Genomic DNA, 16,617 nt, shown 5'->3' with positions numbered 1-16,617 from the left:
TGGCTGTCAGCGTCTCCAGGTAGACCCTAGCAGAGGTATCACCATGATTCTCTGTCTCACCCTTTCCTTCTCAGGAGTACTTCTTGCAAGCCGAGCTGACAAGCAATGTCTTAAAAACAGGCGTGGTGCGCTGCTGCGTGGGACAGTGCAACAATGCCATCCCTGTTGACACCGTCCTTACCATGAAGAAGCTGCCCATAACCTATGTATGTCTGCTGTCTGTGAAACTTAATTCAGCCATTTGCGTTTTTTGTTTGTGAGCTGTGTGCTTATCTGGGTTGTGGTGAGGGAGATAAGAGAGATCTGTGTGGTCCTTTATTAGGGGCTTTCCACACGAGAGGCACGAGAGGTGTGTGGTCAGCTCTGGGGTCAGCGGCCAGGGCACATAGTGCTGCCTGGCCGTGCAGAAGCCATAGGTCTGGGAGGCTGGGTTGTGCCACACGCTTAGCAGGGTAGCTGTTCCCTGGGATCCCCATGCAGCTTTTCTTGTTCTTTATCTCGAGTGGACAAATGGCTGTTTCTGCACTCAGGTAATTTGGGGTGTTGAGCCCACTGAGATGGTGGTTCTGTGGGAGGTGTTACTCTGAGGTCGTGCGCCCCCCTGAAAACAGAATCCGAATGTGTTGTTCCTGGGCAGCTGTGATGATAACTCCATGCTTTTGGCTGGAAAATCCGTGTTCTTTGGTTGTTCCCCTTAGCTCTCTTTCTTGTCCATCACCGCAGAGCAACAGGAAAGAAAACAAAGGGGGCTACCTCTGCCACTCCTGCGCGGAGCAGCGCATCGGGCCCCTGGCATTCCTGACAGCCTCCCCGGAGCAGGTGCGCGCCATGGAGCGCACCGTGGAGAACATTGTGCTGCCGCGGCATGAGGCCCTGCTCTTCCTCGTCTTCTGAGGCCAAGGTGCACTCTCTGCAGTGCAGAGCAGCTTGCCGAGGACCCCAAGCGAAGAAAGCCAGCAAGGGGGCTCCCGCTCCCAGAGACTCTGGGTTCACCCACAGCACTTTCTGAGGAAGAGGAAACCAGCCCAGGCTGGACCTGCCATTTCTCCACTCCCTGCAGACAGCTAGTCTCCGCTTGCCTCCCCTCCGCACACATCCGGTCGGGCAAGTGGGGGATGTTCTTTTGATAAAAAAACATTTTATGTATTTAAACTTTTATTACAAGATTTCAATTAAACAGGTACCATAGCACTAGTGCACCGCACGCGGCGTGATGTCTGGGTCAGCACGGTTGTTCTGGACTTTCTCATTTTCCAGTGTACTCTTTCTGATAGCATTGTCACTGTTTACATGACACAGGAGGCAGAGTACGAGACGTGATGTCTTCGGTGGGAATTGGGGCATCAAAAATGAGACCTTGGCAGGGGGCAGTGGCTCACGCCTGTGACCCAACACTGAATCCCAGCCAAGGCAGGAGGATTGCTTGAGCCCAGAAGGTTGAGGCTATGGGTGACAGAGCAAGACCCTGTCTCCAAAAAAAAAGATGTTTTAAGGAGGTCAGATAAATTACAAGGCTAACAGGATCATAATCTCAGCAAGAAATGACCTCAGATGGGCTGGACCACAGCCCCTGTGGGCCTGGTAGGGGGAACAGAGGCGAGGATCTGTGGTTCTCAAAGCAAGCAGCGGCAACATCACTGGGAAACTTGTGAGAAATAAAAATGTTCAGTCCCCATCCCAGGCTTAGAGGATCAGAAATGCTAGGGCTGAGGCCCAGCTGTTGGTGCTTAACAAGCCTGGCAAGTGGTGGTGATGCACTCTACATTTGGAAAACTGCTCTTGATGTTTAGAAGGTAGACTCAGCAGGATTTCTGGAGTACTGGGATCCTTGTAGGAAGACGCGGTGATAGAGGTTATCTTCATCGAGACAGGAAAAACGGGAGCTATAGCAGGTTTGTGTAAACGCAGTCATCAGTTTGGTTTTCAGCATGTTGAGTGGAACCGTCCAGGAGGCTGTTGGGTGAACACATCTGTCCTGCAGCAAAGAGCCTGGCAGGACATGGAAACTTCAGAGTTGTCGGTGTATAGGTGGCAGTGAAGTTTGAAGGGTTTTGCCGAGTCAATCCAGGAGAGTATAGAGAATGAGGAGAGCAGAGGTCAGGGAAGCAAGGCTGGTGGACAGGAGGCTTAGGGTGAAGAGAGGAAGAGGTTTCAGAAGAACAGCCGATCCAGAGGAGCCTTGTGATGGGGCACCACTGGGCTCCGGACAGGAGGGAATTTGGGAAAAGGGGATCTTCAGCATCCAGTGCAGTAGAGACCAAATAGAAAAAGGGCGGACAGGTGTTTAACTGGCACTGTCAAGGTCAGTTAACGTTAGTTAGTTTCCATGAGGCGAGAAGTCGACTGCTGTGGCCTAAAATGTGAGTGAAAAATTTGAGGGCTAAGATATATATATTCAGTATGGTTTCTTTGTGAAACCATACTATAAGGGCAGTAAAACGTGTTTCTCTCTCTCTCTCTCTCTCTCTCTCTCTCTCTCTCTCTCTCTCTCTCTCTCTTTCCCTCTTTCCCCCTCTCCCTCTCCCTCTCCCTCTCCGTGTGTGTGTGTGTGTGTGTGTGTGTGTGTGTGTGTGTGTGTGTGTTTAAGGGCAAAGAACAGGAAGGAAGCAGCAGCGATCCTGAAGGCAGCGGGATCATCAAACATCTGAAGATGCCCCTAAGATGAAGGCTAGAGGTCAAAACTGAAGAATCAACTTGGAGCAAACTGTCTGTACAGGGAGAAGAAAACGTCTAAATATCTTTAATATATTCAGAGAATGAGAGGAGGTAGTGCATTCCATGGAGTAGCAGGTTAGATATGTATAAAAGAATATTTGGGGCTGGGTTTGGTGGGTCATGCCTATAATCCCAGCATTTTGGGAGGCCGAGGTGGGTAGATCATCTGAGGTCAGGAGTTCGAGACCAGCCTGGGCCAATATGGTGAAACCTTATCTCTACTAAAAATAGAAAAATTAGATAGGCATGGTGGCACGTGCCTGTAATCCCAGCTACTTGGGAGGCTGAGGAAGAATTGCTTGAACCTGGGACGCAGGGTGAGACTATCTCAAAAAAAAAGGCAAAAAAAATTTGGAGAAAAAAGTATGAAAGAAACCCAGTAGAATTGTTAAAAGAGTAAGTTGAAAATCTAGAAAGTAGAGCAAAAACAAAGATTGAAAAGTAGAGGCTCGACACAGTGGCTCACACCTGTAATCTCAGCACTTTGGAAGGCTGAGGCCGTGGATTGTTTGAGCTCAGGAGTTCAAGACCAGCCTGACCAACAGGGCAAAACTCATCTCTGGTGACGAGGGTGTCAGTCCAGTTGGACCATAGCAGAAAGGCTGGGGTTTCCTGTCTGCTTCCAGGCTGGCATTCGTCTCCCTAAGCCCACCTTTTAAACAAACTCACTGAGGAAGTGGCCAGCACAGGACATCCTAGATTTTTTTTTTCTTCCTTTTTTAAATGTACAATTCATTGGTTCTGATTTTTTTTTTTTTTTTTTTTTTTTTTTTAGACGGAGCCTTTGCTCTGTCACCCAGGCTGGAGTGCAGTGGCGCAACCTCCGCCTCCCGGGTTCAGGCAATTCTGTCTCAACCTTCTGAGTAGCTGGGATTACAAACATGTGCCACCAAGCCCAGCTACTTTTTGCGTTTTTGGTAGAGATGGGGTTTCACCATGTTGGCCAGGCTGGTCTTGAACTCTCTTGACCTCAGGTGATCCACTCACCTCAGCCTCCCAAAGTGCTTGGATTACAGGCGTGAGCTGCTGCGCCTGGCCTGATTTTTTGTTGTTTAAGTAATCATTTTCCTAATACACATCTTCCGAATCTGGACCCCACAGATTAGGAAGTGCTTTAGTTTCTAATACCCATGGTATTTCCACTGCCACTGTGTGAAGAGGTACAGTTAGAACTCTTTCAAATGATCACATTAAAAAAATAGCATCAGCCTTTGGAGTCCAAGATGAACAATCAAACAAAAAATAAGTCTCATGGAGGTCACATGAAGGGAGCTTCCCCATGAATTGGCTACACCTGGTGACAGGTAACATTTTAATCAGTGGCCTCATACATAATGGGGTCGGCCTGTGTCTGCAGCCAGCTCTACATATTTTAGGGTCTCTCTTTTTTTTTTAATGGAATCTCGCTCTGTAGCCCAGGCTGAAGTGATCTTGTATCACTGCAATCTCTGCCTCCTGGGTCTTGGTTCAAGCAGTTCTCCCACCTCAGCCTCCAAGTAGCTGGGACTACAGGCATGTGCCACCACTTCTGGTTAGTTTTTGTATTTTTTGTAGAGACAGGGGTTTCACCATGTCATTTTGGCTGGTCTTGAACTCCTGGACTCACGCGATCCACCTGCCTCGGCCTCCCGAAGTGGTTGGATTACAGGTGTGAGCCACTGCACCCAGCCAAAGGCTCAGATTCTTAAGTTGGGTTTTCAGCTACCCTGGCCTTGCATCTGTAAGGGATGAAATTCTGTATGGTTCTAGGAAGTCTTTAGGTTTCAGCCTGTGACTTGAATTCAGACTTTAGAGATTTGAATTTCTTATTCTCTTAAGTTTTTCATCGCCATTAAAAGCAGCCACCCATTTACGGCCTTGGATTTCTCCTACCTATACAATTTCAGGTTGGAAGCAACATAGCCTCTGAGAGCCGGGCTTGCAGTGGGCATGACATCCCAGGCACCTCCTGGTGAACTAATTACTGAATTCCCTGGGCTGCTCCATTCCTATCTCTGAATATCATCGGAGCATTGGCTGTCTCCACCCCTCTCTAAGGCAGGTAACCAATGGCAGATATTCCTTATCTCTCCTCTTCTCCATAATTTGCAATACCCACTCCGGTACTGAATTCATAATCAGCTAGGAACTTTTCAGTGACAAGTAATGAAAACTGAAGCTGTTATAAAGAAAAAAAAAATGTATTGGAATGATACCAGGGGCCCGTAGAATCCCAGGAAATGGAAGGCTTAGGTTTGGAAGATGGTTAGGACCCAAAGCCATCTGGAGAGCCCAGGAACAGGCGGTCAGGGCTTCTGAGGCCACTGTTGGGCACTGCCCTGTGAGCTCTGCACACTTCATTCTCTGTATTCAACAGCTTTGGAGTCTAGCTGAGAGGCCCTGGAGGCCACGCCCAGCCCAAGTGCCCACAAGCGGGGTGGGTGGGGGGTGGGGACAGGAAGGGGGTGGTTAGTCCCTCTGTGGCAGTGGCTGGTGAGGCACCCCAACAGGATGGAGGAGCCCCAGTGCTGTATTTCCACTCTTTTTCCTCCTTTGTATGGAACATTTCTCCTTGATAATTTTTTTTCTTTTTTCTTTTTTTTGAGACAGAGTCTCTGTCACCTAGGCTGGAATGCAGTGGTGTGATCTTGGCTCACTGCAACCTTCGCTTCCCACTTCTCCTGCTTCAGCCTCCCAAGTAGCTGGGATTACAGGCACCCACCACCATGCCCAGCTAATTTTTGGATTTTTAGTAGAGAAAGGGTTTCACTATGTTGGTTGTTGGTCAGGCTGGTCTCAAACGCCTGACCTCAGGTGATCCACTTACCTCGGCCTCCCAAAGTGCTGAGATTACAGCCATGGGCCACCGCGCCCGGCCATCCTTGGTGATCGGGTGTGGGCCACCGCGCCTGACCGTCCTTGGTGATCCGGCGTGGGCCACCATGCCCGGCCGTCCTTGGTGATCCGGCATGGGCCACCGCGCCCGGCTGTCCTTGGTGATCCTTTTAGTGCATTTTAAAATATTGAAAATAGATGTTTTATTTTGTTTATACAAGGTACAATGTCAAAATGCAAATCATATATAATGTGTAGATATAATAGACAAGGAAGCAGAAAGGCATATATATGTCAAGTGGTGCTGAGTTGTTTTCTTCTTCCTGAATCCTTCGATGGAGAGGATTCGTTGGGCTCAGCATGTCTCCCAACTTTCCTGGCTCCCTGTGTGTGCAGAGCAGCTGGAGACAGAGTGGTTAGGAGCCCCAGTGCGGGTGTCTTCCCTGGAGACATCTCCCAGGCCAGGAGGAGCCTTGTAATTGACAGAGCGCCTTGGGTATATCACTTTTCTCTGTAAACTGCAAGTCAGGCTGAGGGATGGAAGATTTCAGGAGAGAAGGGGGCATTTCATCCTGAATAGCTAAGAACAGCAACACTAGAATGGGTGGTTTTATAGACAGTCACTTAGAGGAGTAAGTGTCAACTAAATCCTCCTTATAATATAGTGCCTAATATTAACTAAAATATGCACTAATTGAGCTCTGATTAGTGCGCAGCAGTGTGAGGTGTTGGGGAGGCTGTGATTTGGGTCAGGCTGGTCCTGCCTCAAAGGAGCACAGCCCTGTGGTGAAGCACACTTCCAGGGACCCCACTTTGCACTGTGAGATTCTGAGCCAGGAGGTGGCAGCCTCAGCCAAGAGGAAGAGGTCCTTGAACACAGGTGTGGGCAGTTAGAAACAGGTGCCCTTCTCTGTGTCTTTCAGACCCTGCTCTCCACTTCCCAATGTCTGGAGGAAGGGTTAAAAGGGGAAAGTAAGATACATTTTAAAAAGTTATACAGACAGGAAAAAAAAACGGAAATCTGCATTGATACAAGGAAATAAAGAATGCTGTAAATGGTTTTAAAAAAACTAAATAGAAAGGGGAAAGGAGAGTTTTATTTCTTGGCAGGGCACGATGGCTCACACCTGTAGTCCCAGCACTTTGGGAGGCAAAGGCAGGTGGATCACCTGAGGTCAGGAGTTTGAGATCAGCTTGGCCAACATGGTGAAACCTCATCTGTATCAAAAATACAGAAATTAGCCAGGTGTGGTGGTACATGCCTGTAATCCCAGCTACTTGGGAGGCTGAGACAGGAGGATCACTTGAACCCAGGAGGTGAAGGTTGCAGTGAGCTGAGATTACACTGTTGCACTCCAGCCTGGACAGCAGAGCAAGACACCATCTCAAAAAAAAAAAAAATCTTATTTCTTTATCAAGGAAAATCAAGACAAAATATAAAAGGTGAAGAGCAATCCATTTTCTTCAAGGCAAATGTGTAGGGAAGAAAATTAGGGAAGAGCAGGAGATGTGAATCATTTAGATTTGTGGCAGCTGAAGACATGGGGGCTAATGGCCTCACAGCTGTAGAAATTTCTTTTTTTTTATTTTGATCTCAGCAGAACATGTGCAGGGTTGTTACACGGGTATATCACATGATGCTGAGGTTTAGAATACAGTGCTCCTGTCACCCTTCACAGATCTGTATACTCTTTCCATTTCAACATAAAAAAGGACAGACTGTTCCCAGCACCTGGCAGATGCTGACTTTCTGGTCATTCTGCCCATTCATTCACCTAATATTTGTTGGCATTTACTGAGTACCGAGGACTGAAAGGCAATTACACTTCCTGACGGCCCTGAAGGGTACAGTGGATGGGTGCCAAAGGGCCTCTATTGATTCCTTCTTTCTCTTTCCTGGTTCCTGGCTGCTTGAACCCGGGCTGGCTTTGCAACTTGCTTTGACAGATAGAATGCCACAGAAGTGATGCATGCCAGTGTCTGGCCCTGCCTGTCAGGAGCCTTGCAGTTTCTACGTTTTTTCAGCCTGTGTGACTAGCCTGAGCCCACCATATTGTGTAGAAGCCCAATCAGCCACGTGGAAAAGCCTCCTCTAATTTTGATGAAAGCATCTAAACTGAGGACAGGCAGAAGTCAGTGAAAAAAATGGCCAGGTGTGGTGACTCACACCTGTAATCCCAGTGCTTTGGGAGGCCGAGGCAGGCAGATTGCTTGAGCTCACAAGTTTGAGACCAACCTGGCCATAATGGCAAAACCCAGACTCTACTAAAAATCAAAAATTAGCCAGACATGGTGGTGTGCACCTGTAGTCCCAGCTACTTCAGAGGCTGAGGCATGAGAATTGCTTGAAGCTGGGGGCAGAGGTTGCAGTAAGCCAAGATTGCACCACTGCACTCCAGCCTGGGTGATACAGTGAGTCCCCTCCACCTCAAAAAAAAAAAGAGTCAATGGAAAAGGGCCCTTTGAGAACGTCTGGTGGTGTGTGGATTGGGCACTTTGCCCATGCCTCACCTCCCAAATGCCCACAGTGGCTTCCTCTTCCCCCTGGCTGTACAAGGGGCAGCTGGTGGCTGGTTTCCAGCTAGGACTGCTCCCCTCCCACCCCACCTACACACCCTATTACTTTTGTTTTTTAAAAAATTTTGGTTGGATGTGGTGGCTGGCTCACACCTGTAATCCCAGTACTTTCGGAGGCTGAGGAGAGCAAATCCCTTGAGATCAGGAGTTCGAGACTAGCCTGGCCAACATAGCAAAACCCTGTCTCTACTAAAAAAAACAAACAAAAAACAAATATTAGCAGGATGTGGTGCTGCATGCCTGTAGTTCCAGCAACTTGGGAGGCTGAGGCAGGAGAATCGCTTGAACTCAGGAGGTGGAGGCTGCTGTGAGCTGAGATATCACCGTTGCACTCCAGCCTGGGTGACAGAGTGAGACTGTTTCAAGAAAAAAAAAATTTTGTAGAGATGGGGTCTCACTATGTTGCCCAGGCTGTTCTTGAACTTCTGGGCTCAGTTGATCCTTCTCCTCCTGCCTTGGCCTCCCAAAGTGCTGAGATCACAGGTGTGAGCCACCCTACCCAGCATCCCGGCCCCTGCTCTGATCCAGCTCTAGCATTCACTGAGCTTCATGGCTGGAGGCAGAACAACTTCTCCAGTCCTCAGTTTTTTCATCTCTAAAATGAGGAGGTGGGGTTAGGTCCATGATTTTAGAAATAAATGTCTGGTCAGGTGCGGTGGCTCATGCCTATAATCCCAGCATTTTGGGAGGCCGAGGCAGGCGGATCACAAGATCAAGAGAGTGAGAGCAGCCTGGCCAACATGGTGAAATCCCGTCTCTACTAAAAATACAAAAATTAGCTTGGCGTGTTGGCAGGCACCTGTCGTCCCAGCTACTTGGGAGGCTGAGGCAGGAGAATCACTTGAACCCAGGAGGCAGAGGTTACAATGACCTGAGATCTCGCCACTGTACTCCAGCAACAGAGCAAGACTCGGTCTCAAAAAAAAAAAAAAAAGAAAGAAAAGAAAAAGAAAAAAAATATGAAAAACAGCAAAGAAAGAAGGCTGAAGTAAGAGTAAGAAGAAGAAGGCGGGCGCCGGCCCAGTAGTCCGTGAAGAGACGGTATGTATACACTGCGGAGCTGAGCGCGGACTTGCCACCGCACTGCGTGGATTAGATGCTGCTGCTTCTCCTCACATGGAATTACTGGAAATTCCCCAAGCTGTGATGGGAGTCCACTTTAGGCAAGGCTCGTTCTCCTTTTGGGAAGAACACGGGAGCTGAGTCGCCCGGACTCTGCCTTCCTCCCCTTTCTCCTCCTTTGTGTGGAACATTTCTCTTTGGTAACTTTTAGTGCATTTAAAAAATATTGAAAATAGATGTTTTATTTTGTTTATACAAGGTACAATGTCAAAATGGAAATCACATATAACGTGTAGATATAATAGACAAGGGAGTATAAATATAAAAGCATATATATGTAAAGTGGTGCTGAGTTGAATTTTCTTCCTGACTCCTTCAGTGGAGAGGATTCACTCAGCATGTCTCCCACCTTTCCCGGCTCCCTGTCAGTGTATGCAGAACAGCTGGATACAGGGTGGTTAGGAGCCCCAGTGTGGGTGTCTTCCCTGGAGACATCTCCCAGGCCAGGAGGAGCCTTGTAATTGACAGAGAGCCTTGAGTATATCACTTTTCTCTGTAAACAGCAAGTCAGGATGAGGGACAGGTTTCAGGGCGGGGCTTTTATTTCATTACCACCTGTATTCCGGACAGCTCACATTGTAATGAGATAAAAACCCTGCCCAGAAGCCTTTGGTCTCTCCTAGGAAGCTGGCCCCTGGATCCAAGACATGACAGGCAGGCAGGCAGGTGGTGCCATCGAGTGTGGAGAACCTGCTTTCTCGTGCAGGAGGTGCCGCCCGGGAGCCTGTGAGATCCCGCTGGGAAGATGAGGGCCTGGTGGGCTTGCTCCCGGAGCCTACCTCCTTGCACCTCTTCTCATTTCTCTTTAGCTAAAGCAGAGAGGTTCCTTCACTCCGACGTAGCCAGGTTGCTTTCCCTGAGTTTCAGAGGTTGTGAGTGCGGTTTTCCGAGTCTTCGTCTCTGTCGCTGGTGCCTCTAGTCACTGGCAGAGCTTCCATGGCTTCCATTTCAATGCTGTGCGGCCGGGGAGTTTGCCTGCAAAGCAGGTGGTTCATAGGTTTTGAAAAGAGGTGGAGGTTGCCCTCAAATCAGCAGATGCTTCCTACTGAGGGTGTATCCAGCAATGGGGATGAGAGGAGCAGACAGAGGCCCTGCTGCAGGAGCCAGAGAGCACTTAGTGCTCAGAGATGGAGAGAACCCGGAGTGCCTACCTCTACAGAGAGTGTTCAGTCCTATCTAGGGGCCGGGTGTGGTGGTGCATGCCTGTAATCCCAGCATTTGGGAGGTTGAGGTGGGAGGATCACTTGAGCCCAGGAGTCAAAGACTGGCCTGGCAATATGATGAGAATAAATCCTCTCCAGGTATTTCCAACCTCCCCATCCACCAAAGATTCACCAAATGCTATTGGAGCGACTCACGCCGCCCTCACCCTACGTTTTGTCAGTCCTCTGCTAAAAGGCCATTCAAATGGCAGGAACAAGAGGCGGAGACAGTGACTGGGAGCCTGGCCAAACCAGACTTGATCATCTTGATAAAAGTGATTTCATATTCACGAAGCTTTAAAAAACAGTTGTTAGTTATGTGTGAAATAAAGGAATCCATAAATCAATCAGCTCCCGAATGACAAGCACAGGGGAGCAGGACACTCTCGTCATACATGGCCCGCCTGTGTGGAGCTGCCTGGGTGCTGAGGCCCTGGGCATCTGGCTGGCACCTTCTCCCAGGGCTGGTGAAACGTCCCTCCAGAGGAGCAGCAGCTCTTTAGGCCATTTTAAGGTAAGCAGTGTGAGCTACCTGGAGAGAGAGCTAAAATAAGTCAGAATACAGTTGCCGAAAATAATTTGCTAAAAGCCAATTTGTCAAATGACAAATCTACCTAATAACCCATTTGTAAAATAACCAGTTTATGGAAAGAATTCACCAGTTCTCCTCCTCCTTCTCCTTTTTTTTTTTTTCCCCCTGAGACGGTCTCGCTCAGTCTCCCAGGCTGGAGTGCAGTGCTGAGATGCTGGCTTGCTGCAACCTCTGCAGGCAACCATGCCCAGCTAACTTTCTGTATTTTTTGTGGAGATTAGGTTTCACCATGTTGGCCAGGCTGGTCTCAAACTCCTGGACTCAAGCAGTTTATCCACTTTGCCTCCAAAAGTGCTAGGACTATAGGTGTGAGCCACTACGCCTAACCATGCCAATTCTTAAAGATATATATATTTTTGAGCTTTTTCAAAATTATTATTTTTTTGGTGGGGAAAGGGTCTCACTATGTTGTCCAGGCTGGTCTCAAACTACTAGGCTCAAGTAGTTGTTCCACCTCAGCCTCCCAGAGTGCTGGGATCATAGGTGTGAGCCACCGCGCCCGGCCATGTGCGGCTCTTTTCTCGTGGGGAAGGATGACTCTTGCAGAGGGAGTACCCGGTGCAACTCACCTTGACTTGATGTAGTATACCAGGAGAGAGACAGCACTCAGCCCACACAGCAGGACGGTGGATGTGGAAATGGCCACTGAAAGGGAGAAGACCACATCGAGACACCCAGGAGCACATTGATGTCTTCAAATCACAAATTCTTTACCGTGGAAATTCTTAAAAAGGGATCCAAGCGCCTCCAAGCAGCCTGCCACTCTGGACACTTCTTGAGGCCCATGCATTTCCCTCTATTCTATGTCTAGGCAAAAACACATCTCCTCTCCTGCCAAGGGTGCCAGCTCCCTGTTGTCCCACACCTCTGCTCCTCATCTTTGTCCTTCTCTCGGGCAGAGTGCCTGGGGTGACGGGGCAGGAATGGGGCAAGTGAGGAGAGAGCAGTAAGAGCCTCAGGCAAAGCCAGGAGTGGGATGAGGAGAGCGAGCTCCTGCTGCTAAAGCCAGGGTTGAGAAAGCAGACAGGGATACACCCCTCCTCGCTGTCCCCAGCTCAACGCCCCCTTTTCTTCAACTTCACAGGGTTAGAAACAATAGTACACAGTGCCATTTTCCTTGCAATTTCATTTTTTTTCACTCGCAACTTTTTTTTTTTTTTTTTTTGAGACAGGGTCTCCCTTTGTTGCCCAGGCTGGAGTACAGAGGCATGATCTCAGCTCAGGCTGGTCTCAAACTCCTGACCTCCACCTGCTTTGGCCTCCCAAAGTGCTGGGATTACAGGGGTCAGCTACTGCGTCCAGTCTACCTTCAACTTTTATTAATTTTTTTTTTTTTTTTTTTTAAGATAGAATCTCACTCTGTTGCCCAGGCTGGAGTACAATGGTGTGATTTCAGCTCACTGCTAACTCCCCCTCACAGGTTCAAATGATTCTCCTGCCTCAGCCTCCTGAGTAGCTGAGATTACATGTACCCACCGCTACACCTGGCTAATTTTTGTATTTTTGGTAAAGATGGGGTTTTGCTATGTTGGCCAGGCTGCTCTCAAACTCCTGACCTCAGGTGATCCACCCACCTTGGCCTCCCAAACTGCTAGGATTACAGGTGTGAGCCATGGAGCCCAGCCACCTGCAGCTTATTATGGCAGAGGAAGAGCAGTAAGGAGAAAGAAGAGGTCTTTTAAGAGATGTTCTAGATAAGAGGAGGTTAGGATTTTGGACCATTTTGAATTAGTTGAAAGGAACAGCTTGGGGCACTGACAGGTGTCACCTGAGGTTTATCACATAGACTAGGAAGAAGAGGTCTTTCTGTGTGAGCAAGAGTGCTTAGCTTGAGAGCAGGGGAACATAACTATTGTTAAAAACACTTTTGCTGGCCCTGCCTGGTGACTCATGCCTTTAATCTCAGCACTTTGGGAGGAGGAGGCTGGCGGATCACCTGAGGTCGGGAGTTCGAGACCAGCCTTACCAACATGGAGAAACCCTGTCTCTACTAAAAATACAAAATTAGCTGGGCATGGTGGCGCATGCCTGTAATCCAAGCTACTCCAGAGGCTGACGCAGGAGAATCACTTGAATCAGGAGGCGGACGTTGTGGTGAGCCAAGATTGCGCCACTGCACTCCAGCTTGGGCAACAAAAGCAAAACTCCATCTCAGAAACAGAACGAAACAAGAACACGCACTTGCAGGCCTGGTGCAGTGCTCATGCCTGTAACCTCAGTGCTTCGGGAGGCTTAATGGAGAGGATCGCTTGAGGCCAGGAGTTTAAGACCAGCCTAGGCAACATATCAACGCCCCCCATTTCTACAAACAATTAGCTGGGCATAATGGCACACACCTGTAGTCCCAGCTATCTGGGAGACTAATGTGGGAGAATTGCTTGAGCCCAGGAGTCTGGCGCTGCAGTAAGTTGTGATCGTGCCACTGCATTCCATTCTAGGCGACAGCAAGAACCTGTCTCTAAAAACAAAAACAAACAATATCCACTTGTAGGTCTGAACAATTAGCCTGGCTATTGTGAATTTCCCTGAAAAAATCACCCAGGGCTCTGCACGCAGGATGACAGCGCTGAGATCTGGAGCAGCTGCCTCCTCTTACCGAAGACCGCAGCCACATACGTCTCATGGACCCTGCGGGCTTTGAGGGCCTTCTCTGTACACCAAATATACCAAAATAAACCTCCCAGGGCTTGGCCTTCCCATAAAACTCTACTGCAAAACATCTGAGTATAAGGGTGAGGGGACATTCAGAGCCCTGTGGCTGGGGATATAAACTGGTGCCATTTTTCCCAAGGGCAGTGTGCAACATACAACAAAAGAGAAGCCCACATGCTTTGATTCTAGTTGAACTGGAATTTACTAGAAGGGAAGAGATGAAGAGGTATTCACTCAAGTATTGTTTAAAATAATTTTCTTTTTTTTTTTTGAGACAGTATTGCTCCGTCGCCCAGGCTAGAGTGCAATGGTACGATCTCAGCCCACATTAATTTCTGCCTCCCAGGTTTAAGTGATTGTCTTGCCTCAGCTTCCCGAGTAGCTGGGATTATAGGCACCTGCCACCAAGTCCACCTAATTTTTGTATTTTTAGGAGAGATGGGGTTTCACCATGTTGGCCAGGCTGGTCTTGAACTCCTGACCTCAAGTGATCTTCCTCCCTTGGTCTCCCAAAGTGCTGGGGGTACAGGCATGAGCCACTGTGCTTGGCCTAAAATAATTGTCAAGATGTTAATCTGAATCTCTTATCAACAATTAGTAAATTAAATATGCTCTGCCCATATGATGGAATACTATTCAACTATTAAAAATTATATAATTATATAATTATAATTATATAATATATATTTAATTGGTGGAGGTTGCTGCATTTATTAACATGAAAAGTTGTTTGCAACATCTTGAGTGAAAAGAGATATTCAAATAAAAAGGAACCCACAATAGGCTGAGTGCAGTGGCTCACACCTGTAATCCTAGCATTTTGGGAGACTGAGGGTGGGCAGATCACCCGAGGTCAGGAGTTCGAGATCAGCGTGGCCAACACGATGAAATCCTGTATCTACTAAAAATTACAAAAATTAGCCAGGCATGGTGGTGGGCACCTGTAATCCCAGCTACTTGTGGAGCTGAGGCAAGAGAATCGCTTGAACCCAGGAGGCAGAGGTTACAGTGAGCTGAGATTGTACCACTGCACTCCAGCCTAGGTGACAGAGTGAGACTTTCTCAAAAAAAAAAAAAAAAAAAAAAAATGAACCCACAATAATTTCCAACCAGCCATGTAAATGTCCATATGCACAATGTTGGCCAGGCTGGTCTCGAACTCCTGGTCTCAAGTGATCTGCCCACCTTGGCTTCCCAAAGTGTTGGGATTACAGACATGAGCCACAGTGCCTGGCCAATTTTTTAATCTAATAAAAGTCATGAACTAGAAAAAGCAGATTATAGATTATAGCCCATCATCAAATTGTTGGAAAATCTATATAGAAAGAAATGACCTCCGAATTATACACGTAGGATTTTATCCAAAGATATTCTTGCACCTATGGATTTTTCTATTAATCACTGTTTATAAGATAACCACAGAATGTAGCAATCACATGTCCAGATAGGGAGTTGGCTAAGTAAATGGTGGGAATTCCATACAATGGAATATTCCTGTAGCTGTTAAAAAGGATGAGGTGGTTTTTGTGTCCTGATATGGGAGGACCTACAAACTATGCCAGCAGTGGAAACAAATATGGTGGAGAAGAGAAGAAATAAAGCAGCGCCCAGCCCCCCTGCGCCCCTCTGAGCGTGTTTATTCTGTCCCTCTGGAAGGACGCCCAGAAATCTGATAGCAAGGGCTGCTTCCTCATTGCAAGCGGATTTTTCAGTTAGAAATGGGATTTACTTTTCGCCTTTTTTTTTGAGACAGGGTCTTGTTCTGTTGCCCAGGCCAGAGTGCAAGTCGCATGATCGCAGCTCACTGCAACCTCCGCCTCCTGGGTTCAAGCAATTCTCCCACCTCAGCCTCCCCAGTAGCTGGGACTACAGGCATGTGCCACCACGCCCGGCTAATTCTTTGTATGTTTAGTAAAGACGGGTTTCGTCATGTCGGCCAGGCTGGTCTTGGATTCCTGGCCTCCAGTGATGGGCCCGCCTCGGCCTCCCAAAGTGTTGGGATCATAGGTGAGGGCTACCTTGTTCGGTCTGGTTGTTTTTTAAACTATTCTAATCAACTAACTTCTAAAATATCCAAAATCACTTGTTTTCCCAGATGATGTTTGATGCAGGTAAAAATGAGACCACAAAAATACGAATCATTCTTTAGCAGGAAAATGTATGAACAGAAGATCACAATAATTTTTGTCCATATCAAATTACAGTTGGGTGTTTTGTTACTTTGGAAGCTTGCCAGCCTGAAGCATGACTTGCATCCTTCTCATTACCGGCCTTCTTCCTCCCTGCGTGCTTCCTTCCGACGTCCTCCCGTTCTCCTCTCTCCGCCCCCCCCTTCATCTTTTTCTTTTAGTCTTGCAAACGTGTCCCCCTTTTTCTATTGTGTCCCCCTTTTCCTATCATCACTTGCATGTTCTCTTTCCTATTCTCCTAGCCTTAGCATTGCATGTGTCTTCTGTAAAGATGAGCGGGTTTTTTTGTTTTATTTTGTTTTGTTAACTTTTTTTCTTTTTCTTTCTTTATTTTAAATAGAGATGGGGTCTTGCTATATTGACCAGGCTGGCCTCAAATTCTGACCTCAAGTGATCCTCCAATTTCGGCCTCCCAAAGTACTGGGATGACAGGTGTGAGCCACCACGCCTGGCCAAGAGGAGCGTTTTATACTGCAAATGTGGACAGCCTCTCTAAGTGCACAGTGCCATGCCATCCATGTAGAGGGATGCGCAGCCTGTGGCAGAGGTGCTGGCACCTGTGTTTTCAGACGCGTCCTGCATGGGAGGTGGACCCTGCTGTGTAGCGTTGTGAAGAGCTGGCCTGGAGCCCTGTTTTGCGTGCCAGCTCTCTGCGTTCAACTCCGGTAGTCTGACAGCTAGAAGCTACCAATATTAAGAAAAATAGGCACATCAAACAGAGAATTCCATAAAGCGGCTATTTTTAAAAATTTTT

At 47.9% G+C, this 16,617-nt stretch overlaps 2 protein-coding genes across 15 annotated transcripts in view; one reads left to right on the top strand and one right to left on the bottom strand.

The window, feature by feature from the left end:
• Positions 1–1,194, top strand: part of FBH1 (F-box DNA helicase 1) — a 47,112-nt gene extending 45,918 nt beyond the window's left edge. For all 3 annotated transcript variants that reach the window (XM_039478556.2, XM_039478555.2, XM_010349693.3), the window contains 2 exons: positions 75–206; positions 724–1,194. In XM_039478556.2, the coding sequence (XP_039334490.1) occupies positions 75–206; positions 724–894 (303 nt within the window). In that variant the 3' untranslated portion in view covers positions 895–1,194. The remainder of the gene's footprint in view (positions 1–74; positions 207–723) is intronic.
• Positions 1,192–16,617, bottom strand: part of IL15RA (interleukin 15 receptor subunit alpha) — a 35,574-nt gene continuing 20,148 nt past the window's right edge. For 5 of the 12 annotated variants that reach the window (XM_074405100.1, XM_074405093.1, XM_039478558.2 and 2 more), the window contains 2 exons: positions 11,592–11,667; positions 9,141–10,203 (listed from right to left, as the gene is read on the bottom strand). In XM_074405100.1, the coding sequence (XP_074261201.1) occupies positions 10,092–10,203; positions 11,592–11,667 (188 nt within the window). In that variant the 3' untranslated portion in view covers positions 9,141–10,091. The other 7 variants (XM_074405103.1, XM_074405096.1, XM_074405101.1 and 4 more) reach the window with 7 other exon arrangements.

Source organism: Saimiri boliviensis, chromosome 8, assembly GCF_048565385.1.
Source record: "Saimiri boliviensis isolate mSaiBol1 chromosome 8, mSaiBol1.pri, whole genome shotgun sequence".
Lineage (NCBI taxonomy): Eukaryota > Metazoa > Chordata > Mammalia > Primates > Cebidae > Saimiri > Saimiri boliviensis.
This window is presented reverse-complemented; position numbering and strand designations above follow the sequence as displayed.